Source organism: Heterocephalus glaber, unplaced genomic scaffold, assembly GCF_053883595.1.
Source record: "Heterocephalus glaber isolate CG9 unplaced genomic scaffold, H.glaber_assembly_v1.0 deba00001532, whole genome shotgun sequence".
NCBI classification, from domain to species: domain Eukaryota; kingdom Metazoa; phylum Chordata; class Mammalia; order Rodentia; family Bathyergidae; genus Heterocephalus; species Heterocephalus glaber.
In genome coordinates this window covers 27,327,358-27,349,291 of record NW_028258330.1, presented here as the reverse complement: position 1 = coordinate 27,349,291, position 21,934 = coordinate 27,327,358, and the positions used below count along the sequence as shown (strand labels likewise).

The following is a 21,934-nucleotide window of genomic DNA, read 5'->3' as shown; positions in this document are numbered from 1 at the left end:
GAAAATGACACCAGAAGAAAAGCAAACTAATGCAGTTCCATAATACTACCAGGTTAAGCATGGCACGAGAGCAATGTGGGCCAGGGAGACTACTGCAGATAGAGCAATCAGGAAAGGACTCTCTCAGGAGGTGATACTTGAGCCAAAATCTGAGACACAAGGAGGAGCCAGGTGTGCAAAGATTTGAGAACAGAACACTCCCAGGAGAGGGAATAGCAAATGCAGTGACCCTGGGGCAGGATTAAGTTTCCTTGGTGTATAAGGAGAAAGAAGGCCAGTGTGGCTAAAGCAGGACAAGGGACAGGGCCTGAGAGGGAGGCAGGGCCTGGGTCTTACAGGGCTCCCAGGTCCAAGTTTGGCTTTCTCTTAGGGAGTGGTGGGAGTGACAAAGGGCTTGGAGCCTGAGTATGTGGTCATCTGACTTCTAAGCTCCTGGCCACTGACAATGAAGTGGAGGGGCAGGTATGGAGTGCAGGCAGCTATCCAAGTGGAACTTGCTGGGCCCTGGATGAAGAGGCCAGGGCAGAGGGTCTCCTGGGCTGAGGTGCTCCACCCCTCCCCACATCTATGTTCAAATTCCTGGGTTTCTGGAGGGCTGGGGGGAGGGCCCAGCCAGACCTGAAATGTTAGAGGGGTAAGGAAACACGATCTCCAAGCCTTCTTTCTTGCAATACTGGGGATTAAACCAGGTCCTTGCACACACTAGGCAAATACTCTACCAGTGAGCTACAGGTACAGCCCCCTCCCCTGAGCCTTCTGAGAAGTCCACTAGCTCTGGTTATTGCCTGCACAAAGTGAGGCCAAAGCCTATTCTTGCCCAGGGAGAAGACTGGGTCTTTACCTGGCTGCCCCACTGCTTAACCTGGTGTCTGCAGGTCTGTCCCCACTGGGTCTCATCTTCCCATCATCACCACCAAGGGGGCCTTCAGGCTTGGCTGTTCTCCTTTTGTAAACCCTAAGGTACTGTGCACTCAGCAGGAGCTGGAGTGTGAGAACCCTAGAATCCTGCTTGCCTTTCCTTTCTCCTTGCCCCATGACCTCACCTCTCTGTTCTCATCTGGGAAATGGGGATACGAGTAATAAGGCCACCTCTGAGAATGGCCAGGAGGGTTCAAGGAGCTGATGGTTGAGAGCACTGTAGGTAAATGGGAAGTACAGCAGAGTGCTTATCACTCTTAGTGGCCAAGCTGGCTTGGTCCTGATAGTCCAACTTTCCACTGAGCAGGTGGGCTCAGGAGCCCAGAGTAGAGATGTAATTTGCTTGAGGACGCACAGCCGTAAAGGTAACTATGCTTTGTTGAACACCTTGAGATCTTTATATTTTTTATTCTTCATAATGCTCTGAAGCAGGAATTACCACCCTTCTTTGCTAAATTAGGAAACTGAGAGGAGGTGGCATTATTTGGGTTCCTACTGTCAGTGACAAAACTGAGACTTGAAGCCAGTTTTCTATGCTGATGCCTTTGAACCCAATGAGGAGCCAGAGCCGCTGCTGGCAGCCTGGGTGCCCAGCATTAGTGGCTTCCTCCTCAAGTCTTCAGCTCAGGAGGCCATGCATGTCAGACCCTGTGACAGTGCTCTCCCGCCACAGAACAATCAGTGGGCAGAGACGTATACAGTTAGCTTTGGGAACAAAGACCAACCATAAGCACAATGTAGACATCTGGGGACCAGACACCTGTCGCCTAGGTGGGGCTCTCCTAAGCCCACTGAGCTTCTGGCCACCCTCACCTGGCTGATGCAGCTGGAGTCGTTGAGGCTGTCGCTGATGGGGTTGTAGTCCTCTTCCCAGCTTGGACATTTGGAAGGCAGCAGCATATCCACTGAATCCAGGCGGTCCAAACTCCTGGTGGGGGGTGGGGAGCAGACACGGCTCAGCCCACCCATTGTTCAGTCTGGGAAACTCAGGCCCAGTGGGGAAAAGACTGGCCAAGGACATCCAGTGGAAGAGATAAAAATGGAAGCCACTGCTAGCCTGGGCAGGGGTGGGAGGATGAACAAGGGGAGAGTTTTTGAAGGCCTTTACCTGTAGTGAGGTGACTCCCCTACATGTCATACTCATAGCAGCCAGAAGGTGGCAGCACAAACCTGCATTTGACTGTTTTAAAATGAAGGCCCGCTCAGCCCAGCTCAGTTCCACAGCCCTTCTTCCAATTCCAGAAACTGGACAGAGGAGATGAGTCAAAGCCCACACTTTGACTGTGATGTTCAGGTAGTTTCTACCAGGTCCCCTAGGACTCACCACATATCTCTATGGCCCCAGCTTGTCAATCTTTCTCACACCTACCTAGCCCTGGGTCTCTCCCAGTCCTTATCTTGGAAATGAAGTATCCACAAGTTCAGGATACTGACCCAGATGGGTTGGACTAGAATCTAGCTTCCTCTACTGGCTGGACCTGGGCAGATCACCAGCCCTTGCTTAAGGCTTAGGGTCCTCATATCTGAAATGTCGGTGATGCTGCTTGCCTGCTGGGGCTGTGGGGAGGATTTAGTAGGCAGATTAAAGTGCACAGGGGCAGGGACAGTGGCCAGAAAGGCAAGTGTACTGGTTCCCATCACTCAAGGCCTGTGCTCTGGTCCTGTGCCTTTGTCCCACCTTAATGTTCACTGTTATACACAGCCTGCAGGTTCTCCGGACTAGAAGAGATCTTGGAGGTCATCCAGCTCAGCCTCTCACTTAAACATGGGAAACTGCGGCTGGCTGGTGTGATGAATCAGGGAGGGATACCTAGGGCTGGCTGGTGTCATAAATTCCAACCTGCAGGCCATTCCCTGCCTTCTGCTCCAGTCAACCAGATTCCTGGCTGTTCTAAGTACAGTAAACTGTCCCCTTCCGGCCTCAGAATCAGTCACCTGCCTGGCCTGCTCCCTTTTCTCTGTCCCAGCCTTCCTAGGTTTCCTCCTCCATGAAGCCTTTACTCATGCCCTAGGAGTTGAAGAGCTAGGAGTAAGCTTGTTTCCTCCAATTCTCTCAAGCCTCAAAGCAATAGGATGGAGCTCCAATGGTGGAATTCCATGCAGGGTTTTGGGACTGGTGAAGGCCGGCTGTCTGTCTCTGTCTATCTCAATTCTGGATTTCCTTCTCTCCCCAGTCCTAGATGGGTCACAGGGGCAAGGGCAGGAGGTGCTGGGCTTCCCCGGGCAGTGCTGGTACACAGGGTAGGCTCACTAGGGGGAGGGATGCCCAAGCAGAAGGGACCCCCCTGGGGCAGCTCCCTAGTGGGAGTGGAACTTACCTGGGGTTGTGGCTCCTCCTGGCAGAGTTATGAGGGAAGGTCTAATTATGTGCAGGGCTGACCAGAGGAGGAGGCTGACCTGTGGTCAGGGCTTAATTGTGGGTGGAACTCATGGAAATTCTTCGTGAAGTGCTTTGGGGACAACTCCTCAGAGTGCAAGGCTAGTCTAAGCTTTAGGATCTCAAAGACCAGCTAGCCTGAGGGCAGGTTCAGCTAGGAAACTGAATCATCGCCAAGAGTGGTTCACCTGGACCTGAGGCTGAGGGGCAGAACTCACCAGTGGGGTGGGCATTCCAAGGTTGCAGAAGGGGAGGCAGCGGGGGCTCCGAGGGGCGGGACGTACCTTCGAGAGGCTCACCTGGGGCCAAGCCTCGCCCGAGAGCCACCTCCGGGAGAGCTCGGGATCCCCTGATGGGAAGGGCCGAGGGGAGAGGCTGGTTTGTGGGCGGGGCCCACTAAGGGGCGGTCCTCTGCATGGGCGTGGCCGTGGGCGGGACCCAGGGGCGGGACCGCAGCTCACCTGCGGGGATTGCTCTGCTCTCCCAGCGACTGCTGCGTGGCCCTCAGGTAGCTCTGGCGCCGCGCTGCAGTCTTGGGTGACGGCTTGGGGCTGCCGCCGGACTCGTCGCTGTCCTCATCTCCCATGGCCTTGATGTAGCTGCCGCTGCGCATGCGCCGACACGGGATGGGCCCCTCGGCCGCGCCGTCCCCGTCGCGTGGGGACAGCAGAGCGGTGCTCCACTCCCCGCCGCCGCCGGGGACCTGGGGATTGGGGGAGGGGACTCAGCGAGGGTGCGGGGGCAGGGGCTGTCTGATCTTTGGCTCATCATCTGGGAAGTGAATTTTGAAAGACTGCTCCGTACCTCAAGGGGAGCCCAGCCTTCCACGCTGTCATTGAAACCACCATGCGCAGAGACTGGACCAGGCTCCAGAACTGGCTGTGCCACAGCTTTGCTGTGTGGCCTTGACCAAGTTCCTGCCCCTCTCAGCCAGATTTCTCCATAGGTCCACGCTGGGTTGGCCCCAGGCCATGTGGCCACAGTGGACTTCACATCAGCCACACTTGCTAAGCACTCAAGTTCCCTTCAGCTCATTTGTGCCACCCAGGGGATGGCTTATGATCCCACTGTACAGATGAGAACACCAGGCCTGAGGGAGGGAGGCCACTTGCTGAGAGAGGCCTCTAGACCAGGAACTGGAGCCTGACCCTAAGATGGGAGTGGGAAGTCTGTGTCACATCAGCATGGGGGGGGTGTCTCAGAGTCAATCAATAGTCTGTCCCACGGATGGGGAGACTGAGGTACAGAGACCAAAGGGGTTTGCCTGGATGAGGCAACCACATAGTGAGCTGGGGAAATGGCTCAGTTTTCCCATTTGAGTTGCAAGGATCCCATCCATGCAACAGGGCTGTGATAGTGACAATTGAGGCCACAGCTGTGGGCAACCGTGGTCACCCTGGTCATCCGTGGTTATGGTGGCAGTAACCAACGGAGGGGACCTCCCCAGCCCTTTTAAGGTCTGGCTTTGTCAGCTGCTCTGGGGCAGTGCACAGTCTATGTTCTTCTGTCACTTAACTCACATTGTTATGTATACATATAGTCACTCTGTGAAGAATAAATACACACATGCTTACATGCTTCAGAACCTCGGGCCAGGGGTCATCACCCTCAGTCTGGGCAGAGAATGAACATACCTTATTGTATTCACAAATTTCAACACACAGAAAACAAGCACACCATTTCCCTCTACGCCCTTTGGCAAATACCCGCAACATGGCACACACCTCCCTAAAGATGCACACCAGCAGCCACGTCATCATGTATAACCCCTCAATGTGTACACAACATGTATCCAGAGCATACTTGCTTCAGCATTACATAAACCTCCTCACACTCCTACGTCTCACCATACACCCACCTGAACATACTCAATGGACACCCCAAGATGGCACATTTCACCACAGATGCCCAAGTGCACATGCTCCAGTATACACAACAAACCTCACTCTTCATCACATGCACAAATGCCCTCCCTGATTGGCATGCCCACACAAGCACCACTCCTTTCTACATGCCCCGGATCCCAGTAGCCACCTCCTGCTGACTCTGGGACTTGAGCCTTCCCATAACATCCCCAGCTGCCTGCCCATTCTACCTCCCAAGCCACTGGCTAGTCCATCCCCACTACACCACTGTCTTTGGGAACAGGCTATGCTCAGAACATGCTGCCAGTCCACATGCTCACTCCCTGTCACCAGGCAGGCAGCACAAGCCCCAGGGCCTGCAGGGTCCTCTCCTTGGTGAGGAGGCATTTCCAGCTCATCAGACCCAACCACACTTTGGACAGGGAGCCAGGTCATACACCACCCTCCCTAATGTTTCTAAACTAAGGAAGCAGATTGAGAGCCCCAAAAGCCCTAAATAATAAAAGTTACCTAGATTTCTATTTCTTTCTATTGGGGAAAAAAAGGAAGCCCTCCCTACCACAGTCTTACTGTCTCTGGAGTTTTATATAGAATGATAACACAGGCTTTGTCAGACCTTGAAGTTCCTCTCCCTCGGAATGTATGTTATGTGGGTACCCAAGGTCTAGCCAGACCTGTGCTCACACAGCCCTGGGAAGAAGTGCTCACTCCCTACTGAAGCAGCCCCTTCCACCTGCAACCAGCTTCCTGGAACTTCCACCCCCTGGGCTCTATACTTCCAACTCCAGCTGTCCAGTTCACAGCCACTTGCCCTGCCTTTTCAAACCCAGGCCTCTGCCATGTGATACATAATAAGTGCCTCAAAAAGCATTAGCATATAGAAGAAGAAAGTTCATCCCAAGCCCATCAGGGCCTCTAGGGCTGGTGGCCCTTGGTGCTGCTACCCATTCCATTCTGCCCACACTGATCCACTGTCTGTTCGCTGTCTTCTTTTTTTTTTTTTTTTTTTAGCTCTGTTCCCTTAATTGTCCATCTGTCCATCTACTCTTCCCATGTTTCCCGAGTACTTCCTCCATGCCAGACCCTGACCTGGGCCTTGGGGAACACCTGGCTGCATCAGATGTAGTCCCTCTCCTCAAGAAGTGGCAGTACGATGAGGGTGGCAGGTAGGAGGCTGACAATTAGAATGCCATGCACTGGTCCTCTGAGGAGAGTGGGATGCCACAGTTTCCAAATTTTCCTTCTAAAGGGCAGGGGCATATTTTTGTCTGTTCTCAGGTCTGGACTCAGAAAGGCCCTAATCAACAATCTGTTGAGAGGATGATCTGTGGAGGGAGTCCTCTTAATGGTGCCACCCATCACCCATTTCAGAGCTAAACAAACAGGACCCAGAATGAAGCTACTTCCCAAATGAATCTGTGGTACAGTGGGACCTCAAAACCAGGGCAGCTTCTCTACCAGCCCCCACCCCATCCTGACCCTGGAGTACACGCACCTGCAGGTAATGGTAGGCTAGACCCTGGTGGCAGGATTTGGACTTTAGCAGGCTCTTGTCCAAGGTGGCTGAGGTCTTCTGGCAGACCTCATGGGCGTGGCTGAGGGTCAGAGTGGACCAGGAGCCCCGTTTGACATAGTTGGTATCCGTGCCCACCCCGAGGCTGGGGCAGGCAGCCGGGGGCACAGGTGGGGGTGGAGGGGCAGTCAGCTCAGTGGTGTTGTTCTTGGTGGCTTTGAGCATGTGCCCACTGATGGTGTTGTAGGCGTGCATGAAGTAGCGAGGCTGGGTACGTTCTGGCTGGCGGCCCAGGGTCATCAGACCAGAGGCTGGGCCGCTGCTGCGGAAGGCGCCACCCTCACCGTCCAAGTTGTCATCAGAACTCCACCAGCCTGAGATGTTGGAGCGGCTGCGCCGTTTGGGCTCCCCAGCCTTGGCCCGCTCCTTGCTTTTGGCCCTCCGGCCCTTGGCGTCCTCCATGACACCTTTCTTGCTGCCATTACTCGCGACTTTGCCTGCTGTGCCCTCCAGTGAGGGTGCCTTTGTGAAGAAGAGTCGCTGGACAGAGTGGACCAAGTGGCGGATTCGGCCAGGGCTCTCACCACGGGCCTTGGCCTCACCTCGGGGGAACTGGAGGGTACTAAAGCCATCACGGTGGATGGGCAGCTGCTTCTCAAACTGGTCCAGGAGGTTGGCAGGCAGCCGGTTGATCTTGGTGGCCTGGGCATGGCTGGGGAAGGGACTCTCCTCTGGCACCTCAAAGTGGGAGTTGTAGTGGATTCGGGGGAAGGTGCTGCTGGGTGGTGGCAGCTGGTTGTTGAGCGGGAAGAGGCCGTCGCCTGGCAGGGTGTTCTGTCCTGGGAAGCGGGCCTCACGGGCGAAGGCCTCTGTGGGCGATAGCAGGTAGGGGTTGTGGTCAGGCCCTGCGAACAGGGGCTCATGAGGTGGGTCCAGGCTGTCAGAGAGGTGGCGGGGGCGACTGTCGCCGAGGCCTTTCATGATCCCACCCCACAGGCAGGGGCCGTTGCCCTAGCAGGGCACCCGGGCCTTGTCTCCCGGGCAGCAGCTATCCTGGGGAAGGAAGACAGAGAGAGGTCAGCAGGACTTGGAGGGGACAGCGTGCTGGGGAAATCAAACCTTAGGGCTGGGAAGATCTCTGAAGTCAGGCAGTCACCTTTGCCATTGTGAGCCCAAGGACAAGGGCACACACGGAGCCCCACATCTTATAGGTGGAAGCAAAAGTTCCAACTCGAGCCAGCTCACTGTTAGATGAAGTGTGCTCTACTCTCCTGACTTGATGGCTAGACCTTCTTAGTAACCTGCATAGCCAGCTTGGATCAGGCTCAGTCTCCTTCAAATTCCATGGTGTTATGTGTAGTGGCAGCTACCCATTCCCATTCTCTTTCCCTCCCCACTAAAAACTGCACACACAAATGTACCCTACCCATACATCCAACCTCTATGACACCTCTTGGGCCCAGGGATGCCTTCTGGCAGCATTAGTCTCCACAGGAGGATCCCCTGAAAGCAGGAGTTCTGGACAGAAACTCCCAGGATCCCCAGTATCCAGGGTATGGTCCAAAGGAGGGCATGTGAGTCCCTGTTGAGCATCCCCCTTGGTCCCTTGAATGCTTCTTTACTTATGGGAAGACATGGCCTTTAGAAAGCCAGAGAATAGGACCTGGCAGGGGCCTATGTTATCTGTGTCTCAGGGCAGTGCTGTCCAACTCTACTTTAGTAGAAGATCCTTATGTCAAGCGTAAACTCTCTGTAAAAACCTACTCTGTCCCACACTGAATGTCTACCGGGAGACCTCTGGGCTAGATCCTGGGGGTCAATGACACTGAAGAGGCCAACAAGTCCATGGGCTCATTCTAACTGGGATGAAGCAATGACAGCCTGGAACAGAATTCTCAGAGTGGAGAACAGAGGCACATTCTTGGGACTAGGTGGGCAGAGCTCCTGCTCAGAGGACTCTCAGGGCTTGGCCTGGCCTGTGCTTGGGGTGCTGAGGGTCAGCAAGGAGCAGAGCTGGAGGCAGCACATCAGAGGAGTGGAAAGCAGGAGGCTCCTGAGGGACTGGGCAAGCCTGAAGGTTGCAGCTGAAGCCAGGCATGGTAGGCCCCCAAATATGCCCATGTCCTTGTTCAAAGGAACTTTGCAGATGTGGTTAATTTCCAGATGTGATTAAGTTAAGAACCTACAGATGGGGAGATGACTATGGATTATCTGATTGGGCACAACTAAGCATATGGGTCCTTGTAAGAGGAAAGTATGAAGGTCAGAGTCAGAGGATGTGGCGATGGAAACAGAGGCTGCAGTGATGCCGGGTCGTGAATGAGGGAATGCAGACAGCCTTCAGAAGTGGGGAGTGGCAAGGAAAGGGATTTCCTCTAGAGCCTCCAGAGGGAGAGCAGCCTTGTGACTCACTGGGTCAAGGCTTCTAAAACTGTAAGAGGCCTCAGCCACATGGCTTCCTGGGGGACAATGGGGTCAACTGGAGGAGCAGACAGCACAGAGCCACACAGAGCCAGGCCTGAAACCCAGATCTACAAAGGAGGGGACAGTGTGGGGGCTGTGAGCACCAGCTGAGGGGCAGAGGGTGGGAAGAATGAGACGACACGTGGAGATGCTATAGCAGAGTGGGCATCCACAAGGCCCGCCACGGTCTAGTTTCCATCTCCATCTCCAGCCTCACCACCCCTTTCGCTACCCGTCTGCCATTAAGCTCATCCCTCTGTTGGGTTTTCCTCATAGTTCTCATTGCTCTTGGTAATTCTCACATTTAGTTGTTTGCTAGTTTATTGTCTATTGCTGGATGGTACATTTCCAAAGCTAGGTTTAGGACATTTTTTAAAAACACATTTCCATCTCTTTTTTTTTTTGGTACTGGGGATCGAACTCTGGTCCTTGCGCTTGTGCAGCAGGCGGCGAAACCACTGAGCTAAATCCCCAGCCCTCCATCTTTTTGAGCTGTAAACCTAGCTCGTTTATCTTCTGACTTCCTTATATTCTAATAAATATGTCATAAAAAGGCTATCTCATAGATTTTATTTCTCCAGTTTTTTCCAATTTTTTTAAATGAGAAATTCATAGAACATAAGTTTAGCTATTTTCAAGTGTACATTTCAACTGTACAATTTGGTGACATTTAGAACATTCACAATGCTACCACTCTATTTTCAAAACTTTTTCATAATTCCAAAAGAAAACTCTGTACCCAACAGCAATCATTCCCTGTTCCCTCTTCCCAGACATCAATCTTCTTTCTTTTTTTTCAATAGCAAAACATTTATTGGTACATTTTAGGGATTCATAATGATAATACTTATTGTAGGGAATTTACACCTGTACGTGATACATCCCACTTAATTTTCTTTCTGTCTGTATGGATTTACCTATTTTCCATGTAACAAAATTTGTCATCTTAACTATTTTTTAAGTGTGCAACATTAAACACATCCACAGTGTTGTGCAACTACCACCACCACTGTATAATTCCAAAACATTTTCATTATCCCAAATAGAAACTCTGTACCCAGTAAGCAGTGACTCCTTATTTCTCCCCTTCTCCTAGACCCTGGTAATTTCTAATCTTATCTCTATGAATTTGCCTATTACAGATATTCCACACTTGATCTTAGCCAAAAGGCCGAGAAGCTATTACAGATATTCCAAATGAGTGAAACCATACAATACTTGTTATTTTGTGTGTGGCCTATTTCATTTAGCTCACTGTTTTCCAAGTTCATCTATGTTGTAGTACATGCATACAGTCATGTGTTTCTTAGTGATGGGGACACTTCTTGAGAAATGTGTCATTAGGCAATATCATTGTGCAAACAGATGGCCACGATCTCAGTGATATAAACTTATGGGACCTTGGTTGGATATATTGTCTGTTGTTAACCAAAACATTGTTATGGTTGGCTGATGGACATTTGGATTGTTTCCATCTTTGGCTACTGCAAATAATGCTGATATGAACATTGTAACACAAGTATATATCTGTTTGGGTTCCTGTTTTCAATTCTTTTGTGTATATACCTAAGAATTGAATTGTAGCCACAACATTTTATGGTTTTACCACCAAGTGCACCAAGGTCCCAGTTTCTCCACATTCTTGCTAGCAAGTGTTATTTTAAGTATAGCCATCCTAGTAAGTATGAATTGGTATCTCATTGTGTGTGTGTCATTTTTTTTTTTTTTTTTTTGGTACCAGGAATTGAACTCAGGACCTTGCGCTTGCCAGGCAGGTGTAATGCCACTGAGCTACACCCCCAGCCTTTCATTGTGGTTTTGATTTGTGTTTCCCTGATAACTAATGATGTGCAGTATTTGGGAGGTGGGTGATATTAAGGACTGAACTCAAGGCCTTCACATTGAGCTGCATCTCCAGCCCTTTAATTAATTAATTTATTTTTGGTACCGGGGATCGAACTCAGGACCTTGTGCTTGCAAGGCAGACCCACTGATCTAAATCCCTGGCCCTCTAGCCCTTTATTTTTATTTTGAGACAGGGTCTTACTAAGTCACTAAGTTTCAGGGCTGGGCTTGAACTTGCAATCCTCCTGCCTCAGCCTCCCAGAGTGCTAAATTATAGGCATGTGCCACCATGTGCAGCAATGTGGAGAACCTTTTCATGTGCTCATTGACCATTCATGTATCTTCTTTGGAGAAATGTCTATTCAAGTCTTTTGCCCATTTTATTGGGGTGTTGTTGAGCTTTAGGAGTTCTTCTTTTTTTTTTTTGGTACCAGGGATTGAATTCTGGTCCTTGGACTTGCGAGGCAGGCAGTGGAACCACTGAGCTAAATCCCCAGCCTCAAGCTTTAGGAGTTCTTCATATATTCTGGGTATTAAACTCTCATCAGATACATGATTTACAAATCTTTTTTTCCCATTCTGTCCCTAGCTTTTGTTTGTGTGTGTTGTTTATACTAGGGATGGAATCTAGGGGTGCTCTTTTGCTGAGCTACATCCCCAGCCCCCTGTTTTCTTTATTTTAAGAGTCTTTAAAAGGTTCCCAGACTGGCCTTGAATTTGCGATCCTCCTGCCCCAACCTCCCAGAGTGCTGGGATCACAGGCCTGCACCACCATGCCTGGCTCCCACAGGTTTTTGATAGCGCTTTCTTCCTTTCCCACAACTGACCACTCACTCTTTCTTTTTCATCTTCCTCCTCAGCATCCCCTGGCCTATTAGTTCCACAAAGAAAATGAGTTCATCTTCCCATAACCTCCGTGAGGGTAGGGGCAGGTTCTTCTCATGCAGGGCAGAGGACTGAGAAGGACTCTGGAGATGAACATATGTGGATGCTGTGGTGGCCACCAGGCTTTCAGGTCTCCAGCTTCCGGGAGCACTAGCTGCCAATGGTTCAGCCAAGTTCCTGCTGGGCATTGCTCTCAGCCAGAGCGAGACACCTCACCAGGCTGTGCTCCTGCCCCAGAGCAGTTGCATCCCATAACTGGTGGATGTCTGGGCACCAAACTACGGCTCCTCTGGCCCAACTGTGGACAAGCCTAAGGGCTGTCTCAGCTGCAGAGCTCTTGTGGCCTTTGTGTAACTGCACTGAAGCTCCTTCCTCCATTCAGTCCTGCATCCTTATTTCTCACAGGTGTCCCTAAGTGACCTCCCAAGGAACTTCTGCACGGAGACGCCGAGGCCCAGGTCTGTTTCCAGGGGGCCTGACTGGGACAGACCTGGATTCTACTTCCTCACCTCCTCACTGCAGGATATTTGGTGATCTAATTATTTTCCATCCCCAGCCGCAGTTTCCTCATCTACTACTTGGGAATGTTGATCTTTGCTTTTCAAGATTATGATGAGGGTTAGTATGGTGTTATACAGAAAGCCCCCGCACCTTAGGTGCTTAATCAACAACAGTCATATTCCCCTCCTCACCTTCCGCTGAGCTCTTGGGGAGCTACCCAGGCCAAGGCTTTCTGGTTGAGATGTTGCCCAGAATGGTGGAAAGCATGCAGTTGGACCTGGATTCAAATCCCAACTCTTGCCCTCTGTGGGTCTCAGTTCCCTCTCTAGGCTATAGAGGGTTTGTGTGAAGATGATCTGAGCATCTGGCCACACTGACTCCTTGGCTCGAGTCAGGACTCCTGGCTTGCTGGGCACTAGGTCCTTAGCCACCCAACACCGGGGTGGCATGATCGTCACCTTGAGGAGGTCTTAAAATAGGCAGCCTCGGCCTTGCAGGAGAGCAGCTGGCTGCCTGGAACTGTCTTTGACAATGAGCTATACTTAGGCCCATCCGGGTGCCCGTAATTACCTCTCATTAATATCAGCCTCATTGGCCTCATGGAAATGAGGAAATAGCAGAGCTGCTGCCTCTGGGAGCCCTCTCTACTCCCTAATGCTCTCCCTACCTGCCACAGAGCGGGGCCTCCCTCCCCTCCCTACCATGGAACCAGAGGGGGCCTGTGAGCATCAGAGAGCTAATTAGGGACCAGGCCTGGAAGAGAACCCAGCATGGCTCTTCCAGAAGCAACACTCACCTGACTGCATCATAATCCAGAACCTTCTGTGGGTCTCTCTCCTTTCCTCAGTCCAAACTCCTTGTGGCAGACAAGATCCATACTGATGTAACCTCATTTTTCAGATATTACCCAATCTGCTTCCTTCACTCATAGCTCTTTCCTTTAACCAGTCTGGATCCCTTACCATTCCCACTTAAATCTTCCATATTTGCTGCTCCTGGGAAGGGTAGTTGTGTCTAAGGTTGTATTAGCAGAGGTAGATAGCAAATACAGGGAAGAGGTAATCCTGCTCAGTGCTGAGCCTGTCAGTAAGGGAGAAGTGGACACACAGAGTGGGGCATGGTAGTAAGCTGAAGATGAAGGGCTGGAAATGAAGTGAGGTAGGATGGCCGAACATTCCAGAACATTCACAGCAGGGCAGGGGTGAAGGTGGAGAGAGGCAGGCTGTGCTAAACCGTGACTTTAGGTGTGCCTCACACACCCCTCTTCACCTCTTGCCATGCCTGCTCCATCTCTGGCTGGCTTCTCCTTTGGCCTCTCCCTGGTAAAGGATCTGGTGCTCTTCCTTTCTCTCTGTACCCATGGCCCCTTCATCTCATGCTGCGGCATGGCTTTAAAACCACCTGTATCTGACAGCTCCTAAATTTACATCTTCTGCCCAATCTTGGCCGAAAACATCAGAGTTAAACAACCACCTCCCTGACGCCTTACCCTGGTTGTCCGACCGTCCAAGATGGAGTATGGCCCCACCCACCTCACCTGCTCTCCCGCAGTCTGCCCAGCACAGCTTATGACGACACCACCCTCCTGCTCACTTGGGTCAGAAGCCTGGACGCATCCTTCACTCTTCATAGTCTCACAGTCATAGTCTCATCCCACCCAACAGCAAACACTTCACAGACAGCCTGGCCATCCTCAAGTCCCCAGCACCCCAGCACTTCTCACCCTGTCCCAGCCCTGCCTGGGGTCAGGTTCCAGTCTTTCACTGAGACATTGCTGCTCAGATCCTTTCAGAGATGCCTGTGGCCCTTGCACTAACAGCCAGCCGTTAACTCTGGTCCTCCTGACTCCATTTCCTGCCCTCGCTCCCTGGGTCTCCATTCTGCTCCATGACCGTGGGCCATTTGCCCCCTCCCACCCTCCTGGCCTGTTGCCTGCAGTGCTCTGTTCTCATCTGTCTGTGCGATGCTGCTCACTCCAGAGAGAGACTGGCCCAGAGCCCCCTCCACTGTATCGCCCATGTACTCCCTGAGTGCCCTGAACAGCAAGGACAGGGCGTGTCTTTGTCACTGCTGGGTCACTAGCACTCAGCACAAGCCGTGGATACAATAGAGGCTCCTAAAGATCTCATCAAATGAAAGTGTCGGGAAGTCTTGGGGGCTAACAAATGCTGCAGGCAGTGGGTCAGCTGCAGGGTGGTAAGCTGTTTCCTCTTGCTAGTCACAGTGATCCATACTGAGCATGTCCTATCTGTCAGGCTCCCTGGATATGGACACTCACTTAACCTCAATCCCTCTCTTCCTGGCAAGAGCTCGAGGCCACAGGCACAAACCTCCAATGTGTGCACTGCAGCCCTCAACCCTTGCCATTCAGATCCTTGGGGACACCTGGCCCCAATATCAGCAGGGCCTATGTAACCAATAGGACATCGTGTAATGACATCTGAGGCCAGGTCAGAAAAGTCATGGCAACTTCCACTTCTCCCTCTGGGGAAGTCAGCTGCCATGCTGTGGGCACACAAGAGCCCTGAGGAGAGGGCCATGTGGGAACAGTTGAGGCCTCCTGCCAGGTAGCTGACCAGCCACATGACCAAGCCACCTCAGAAGCCTCTTCAGGTGGCAGCCGCCCAACTGCCAACTTGACAGCCTCCAGAGGGACCCTGGGCTAGAGTCATACAGGGAGGGTCCTGAGTGACACAGCCCAAATTTACAGTACTACCAAGTGTACAGGTGATCTTTTATGCAAAAACAGGTCTGAGAAATCACTAGCCAGGAGGGTGGAGCTGGTGTGTGGCTGAGATCCCAGTCTCCTTTTCATCTCCGACAGCTCTGCTATCCTCACAAATTCAAGGTCCAACTTGTTTTCAGCCTAAGTTCGTGTCCATAGCAACCATTTGAAAAGTGTGATGCTCAATCAACTGGTTGTTTGGTCAAGATTGCAGTCATTGGCTGCTTAGGTTGTATGGGCAACAGTGTCCCCAACATGGTCCCTCCTCTGCTTGGTGGAGACACAGCAGAAATCCTGGAACTTTCCTGAGAGTGAACTCTGCACACAGGACTCAGAATGTGGACATTGCAGCTCCCTGGGGGTACAGGGCGCAGATGTGGGTGTATGGAGTTTGGTAGGGACAGGGCTTCAATGTGACCACACCCCACTTAAACCCACCTGGTCTCAGCTGAGGCTTCAGAGGTCACAGAGGGCCCCTGCTAGGCACTCTCCTTGTGTGGGAGATGCAGAAAAGACAGGAGAAAACAGAGGCAAGAACTGGAAGCTCCTAGACTCTTAGAACAAAGCGACTACAGACACAGAATCACAGTCATCCTTGAAAAAAACCTGGATGGAATCGCCTGACCCAGTTTCTCTAAATCCCTTCAAGGTCTTCCCTCATCCTCAAGCAGAACTCTAGGCTCCTCCTCCTCACTTGGCCACACTGATCTTCTTAGTTATTTTTCCAGCACCAACAGCTCTTTGACCACAGAGTCTTTGTCCATACTGTGCCCTCTACCTGAACATTTTCTTCTCAACTCTTCACATATCCAGCTGCTTCTGTTGATTCAAGTCTCCACTCAAATACTACCTCTTCAGAGATCTTCTCTGACCTGTGTCTCTAAGAAGACTTCTCCATCCCACCCTCCTCTCTTGATATACTGAATGATTTCCTTCAAAACACTCGTTATCCTGCGGGGTTTCTTATGTTCTTGGTTAATGTCTCCCTTGCCCTATATGTTCTGAGAGGGAAGGGACCATACCTGTTTCTTTTTCCACAGTATTCCTGGTGCTAAACGCAAAGCAGGCACATAGTAGGTGCACAATAAAACATTGCTAAATGAGGTAGTCAGACAGACAGAGCCTCAGAGGAGGGATGTGAGGAGGGTGGAACTGCCTGATGGGGGAGAAGGGGCTGACTGTTGCCCCCACCCCCGATCCGCTTTCTTGCTTCTCTGTCTGGGTCTTGGATGGGCTGGCCTGGTGATTCTGTTCCCCAGGACCTTCCTGAGAATGCTCTGTCATTATCCTCTTTTCCTGTTCGAAACGCTGCAGCCCAGAGAAGACATCCCCCTCTCCAAAAAGTCTTTATCCTTACAAGCAGGAGGCTCCTCTGGGATCCTTCCAAGATGGAGGTTACCACCCTCAGGCCCCACAGGGCACTCCAGTGTCTCTGTGAACCAGGAGGAAGAGCCAGGCCCTGTGTAAATGCCAGTGCTTGAAGAGGGTGACATGTCCTCATTTGTCTGTTCTACCTGTCGTTTCAAGTCCCCAGGAGTTACTGCGCTGTTTCATTCTCAAAGTGTCATGGTTCTGATGATGAATTATCTGCTTATTCCAAGCATGAAGGACTGTGGGGACACAGGGCAGAGGAAGCAGGTCTGTAGCTAAGAGAGAACAAATGAATCTGGTCTGCGCTTCCTCTCGGGATTCCTAAGCCAAGACCTTTCAACCCTAGAGGGGCCTGGGCCACCCCGCCTCTACTGAGGAAGAGCCTGAGTTGGAGAACGAGACAGTGACCATGATCCGGGACTCTGCTCATGTCCCGCTCTCTCCCCTCCACCTCCAGGCCTCTTCAGGCCCCATTACTATACTCCAGACACTGGTGGTGGCGCCAGGGAGATGGGAATGTGGGCTCCAGAGCTAACATCCTGGAGTTTGGATCCTAAAGCTGACATTTACTTTTGGTGTAATCTTCTGCCCTCTGCAGTCCCCACAGGAGGCTTCTAACACCTCTAGTTGAGGTGCTGCTCAGCACTGACCCCTTCGCATCTTGTCCAGCCTCCTGTGCTCTGCTTTGGGACCTGGGCTCAGGCAGGGGCTGAGACTCGCCCAAGGTCACACGGCAGGTGGAGGCTGCAGTGTGTCCTGACTCTGAGCTCGCTGCACACCAGGTGGAGAGTCAGCAGTCAGGCCACCTCAGCAGAGGTGCTGGCCAACACGTTTTTTGCTGATGAATAAAAGCCAAACCCCCTCCCTGGGATGGATGTTCCTGGAGCCTATTAGAAGGGCTGGTGGGGGACAGCTCCTGGGTCACCACGGGGACAGCTCTGGGGCTGAGAAGGGGCAGGGCAGGTGCTCATCTCCTTCTGGTTCCTGCCAGGTCTGGTTGGAACTCAAGCACTTCCCTGCTGCCAGGTTAGGCTGTGTTTCTTGTGCTTGTCTCAGCCCCCCAGTGGCACACTGACTGTGTGAGCTCAGGAAAGTCACCTCCTCCATCTCCATTTTCCAGTTTGAGAAAGGAGAAGATGATCCCAGCTATGTGGGGCCCTTGGGCAGAAGCACACGGCACTGGCTGGGTGGGAAGGTCCTGGTCAACCAATGGTGCCACAGGGAGAACAGAACAGGCTTCAGGCCCCTCCTAGCCTGGTGTAAATTTCACCCGACTCTTCTCTCTCTGAGCCACGGTTTCCTCACCTGGCAATATGGATACTTTACTTGCCATGCAGGGGAACATCATTCTATCCTCAAAGGAAATGAAATCTTGATATATGCTACAGTAGGGATGAACCTTGAGACCATCATGCTCAGTGACAGAAGAAGAAACAGAAGGCCACATATGGTATGATCCCATTTACACGAGATGTCCAGACTAGGCAAATCAGTAGGAACAAAAAGTAGATTCATAGTTGGCAGGGGGCCTGCAGGAGGGGGACGAGGAGGGGATGGTTTAAGGTCTCCGTGAGGGAGGACAGGAGTTCTGGAGTAGATGCTGATGATGGTTGTACAGCTTTGGGAATGTACTTGACGCCCTGAGTTGCAACTTTAAAATGGTTTACACAGTACATTTTATGTGCATCCTACCACAATTTAAAAAAAATCTCACTTGTGGGTTATCAGTGAGCCTCAGTGGGAATGTGAATAGAGAGTACCCAGAAGGTTTCGGGCAGGTGGTCAGTAAAGGTTGTTACAGGGCCCCCAAAAGTGGTTCGAGTCGACTGAAGTCAGCCCTGTGAAGTGGCTATGGTAGTTACATTTTACTGAGAATTGGAGCACACAGAGAAAGGATTTGTGTAAGGTCAAGCAGGTGTCAGAGCTGTGATTTGAACCCAGGCAGTTTGGTTTCAGAGCCCAAGGCCACCAATCAGCTCCCTGAACTGCCTCTCAGCTTCAGGTAACTGCCTCAGTCTGCCACCACCTGCCAAAGCCCCTGTAGTGGGCTGGGCTCACTGCCCACTCACCAAAACCCGGAGCCCGGCTAAGTAGAAGAGGACCATCAGGGGAGAGTCGTGTAGGGGACACACTGGCCTTCCCCCTGGCCTCAGAGTACTGACTATGAGCAGGTGGACCCTGGAGGCCACCTGCATCAGCTTGTTCCACTCCGGCCCATGCTGAGGGACCATCCTGGAAGGCTGAGCTGGCAAACGGCAGGACAAAATGAACAGAACGTAGCACTTGCCAGCACATTTAATTCAATTTAATTCAATGGGGCCTGCTCTGTGACTCACACGAACGCAGCCCTTAAAAAGCTTGTGGCCAAGTGCAGGAGGCAGAAATACACATGGCAATTAGACAGGACATAAAAATAAATCCCGGGAAGTGTCAAAGCTAGGTGTGTGGCACAGTGAAGGGGAGATGGATAGTCACTGGGAGGACACTCTGGTGGAGAGGGCATTTCAGCTATGTCTCTGAGGACAAGTGAGATCTCAAAGGTAAAGGGGAAGGGAAGAGAATTTCCTAAAAGGGAAAGCACCAACAAAATCATGGTCAAAGGTGGGAAATGCAGGGAGTGCTGGGAGCAGCAAGTTGTCTTGAGTGGGGGTGAGCTTAGGAGCAGAGGGAGACAAATGCCTGGGGTCAGATCATAGACAGATTCAACAGCCATCCTGGGAAGTCTAGATTTAAACTGTAAGCCGTCAACCATCAAACAGAGCAAGGTCCAAAGGCCACTGGCACTAGCAAGTCCACTTCTAGGACCAACCCAGCTGCCTTGCCTTATGCACAAGGGATATGATGTGTATGAGGGTTTTCCTTAAAACATTATCTTTGCAAAAGCCTGAAAATGACCTAAACATCCATCATGGGACTGGGTAAATTATGATCCTGGACACTGTAGAATGCTATGCAGCTGTGAAAAAGAATAAAGCAGAACTAAGCGTACTGATGTGGAAAATTCTCCAAAGTATCCTGTGATATGAAAACAGCAAGGGACAGAACAGAGTCATGACCACTGGCTTTGTTTGGGTTCTCTCAGAAGCAGACCCTGAGACAGGCATTGGAGTCTGGGGGGGGAGGTGTAAAGAAACAGGGGCAAGGAAAGGCAGCTGAGGCTCTGTGCTGCTAGAAGTTCTGCTCCCTGTGAATGGGAATCTCAGTTACTGAGGGCCCAGGGAATGGGGTACATACCCTATTTCCTCTGGGGCTGGCCCCTCAGCACAGCCCCCCACCCCATCTGGCAGGCTGAAGGAAACCCCTTTGGGGGACAGGTGCTGCTTTCTAGAAGAAAGCAGCAGGCATAAAGCAGAGCCGTGAGTTTGAGGTGGTAGGGGCTGAGCACCCATGGTGTGTACCGATCAGGAGTGAAAAGATATTATTTATATTTGCTTATCTGTAATGGTCCCTGAGAAACTAGGAACAGGGTGGATGGAAGAGTAGGAGAGGGACTTTTTACTATGTTTCTTTAGAATAAAAAAAAAAAAATAAGCCTTTTATTTTGGAATCATTTTTAGATTATTCCTGGTAGCAAAGATAGTACAGAGTTCCTGTGTAACCCTCACCCGGTTTCCCCTAATGTTACCATTTTACATAACAATGGCACGTTTGTCAAAACTAGGGAATTAACATTAGTGTGTTACTATTAACTGAACTCCAGACTTTATTTGGATTTCACCAATTTCATTAATGTCCTTTTTCTGTTTCAGGATCCAATCCAGGATATCACATTGTATTTAGTCTTCATGATTTTGACCATGTGGATAAATTGTTTGTTGCAAGAATTTACTTTCAAAAATAATAAACTAGCCTGGTGAGATGGTGCCTGTCTGTAATCCCAGCTACTCAGGAGAATGAAGCAGAAGGATCACAAGTTTGAGGCCAGCCTGGGCAACTAAATGATACCCTGTCTCAAAAAATAAAAAGGGCTGACGATGTAGATCAGTGGTAGAGCACTTGCCTAGCATGCTTGAGGCCCTGGGTTCAATCCCTAGCACCACAAAACAAACACAAAAACAACAAATAAACAAATAAAATCCCCAAACTACACATTCCATGCTTATACCTTACCTCAGAGCTATGCCCTCAGACCACGGAGAGTCACTGAGAGTCTACTGTATATCATCGCTTTTAATAAAAGATATCATTTGACACCCTACAACTCTAATATATTATTGATTCTGACTGAAAGATGAGGAAATTGAGGTTCAGAGGTAAGGAGCTAGAATTCAAGCCTAGTTCTATTAGATTCCTGCAGGCTTTCTGTTGTTCTTGGTCCTTACTATAGGAAACCAGGGTACAGCAGCAATTGACAGGGCCTGGCTGGACCCTAATATACTATGTGATTTCAGCCTATCCCCTGCCAATTTCTGGACCTCAGTTTCCCCATCTGTACAATATGGGCCTTGGCTGGTCTTCCAGCTGACTGCCCTGAGTGAAAGGGTCTCCGCCCTATTCCCTCATCTCTCTGGGACTGGCAGGAGGTCATGCACGGAGCTTGGTAATTTCAAAATCCTACCATGGAGAACCATCCATGGCACCAAACGTCTTGCTGTGAGCCACACTCCCAGTTTAAAGAGGGGAGCCAATGCTGGATGGGTCATCTCCCAGGGGGTGTCCCGTCACCCTTTGTAGTCCTGTGACTGAGACGAGTAAGGTATCTGTACTGTGCAGAGCCACTGTGACTCATGCAATCTGACTTCAAGGATGAACTTTTCATCTCCACCCAACTCTGCACCAAGGTGAGGGGCTGAATGGGTAGAATAGGGTGACACCTGTCATAGTCCCAGCTTCTAATAGCAGCCTCCAGTCTGAGACCTTGGACAGCAATCATCTGCTCTGATCATTGTCGCAGCACTGCTGAAGAAGATATATTGGCCCCCAGGTTGCTTTTACCTTGGCTCTTCTCTCAGGGACCAGCCTGGCACCATTTCTTGGTCTCCCTCCTACAGGGCTTCGACCCTGGAACCCATTTGGCATTGGATGTCCTAACACTGGTGTGTCAACTTTAGGGTGTCCTCATGCCACCCTGTCCTCCTCTCTAACATTGAACAGGTCACCAGGCCCTGGGAAGGTGGCAGCCTTCACACCTCACTCGGCCCTTGCTTCTCTCCCCATGCCCTTGGCCCAGTTGGACCCACCGTGCTCTGGTGCAGCTGGTTCCTGGGGCCCTCCAGCCTCCCTGCCCCCCCTAATTACGAAAATAGCACATCCCCAGGTCGCATTCAAAAAATAGTCTTCCTCCTTGGTAGATGACCTGTGTGCACTCTCTGGAATTTCCCATGTGGTTTTCCAGAGATGGCCCAGCTTCCCCTTGCAGCATACACAATACTTGTAACTAGGACTCACACAGCCTTGTTATGCATCACACCTTCTAAACACATGACACACAAAAGCTCATCTTAAACTCTGACAGCCCCATGAAGGGGTTA

At 51.1% G+C, this 21,934-nt stretch overlaps 1 protein-coding gene across 5 annotated transcripts in view; it reads right to left on the bottom strand.

The window, feature by feature from the left end:
• Dlgap4 (DLG associated protein 4) overlaps positions 1–21,934 on the bottom strand; it is a 181,692-nt gene that overhangs the window by 69,825 nt on the left and 89,933 nt on the right. For all 5 annotated transcript variants that reach the window (XM_021246944.2, XM_004867840.4, XM_004867838.4 and 2 more), the window contains 3 exons: positions 6,656–7,726; positions 3,757–3,998; positions 1,732–1,846 (listed from right to left, as the gene is read on the bottom strand). In XM_021246944.2, the coding sequence (XP_021102603.1) occupies positions 1,732–1,846; positions 3,757–3,998; positions 6,656–7,654 (1,356 nt within the window). In that variant the 5' untranslated portion in view covers positions 7,655–7,726. The remainder of the gene's footprint in view (positions 1–1,731; positions 1,847–3,756; positions 3,999–6,655; positions 7,727–21,934) is intronic.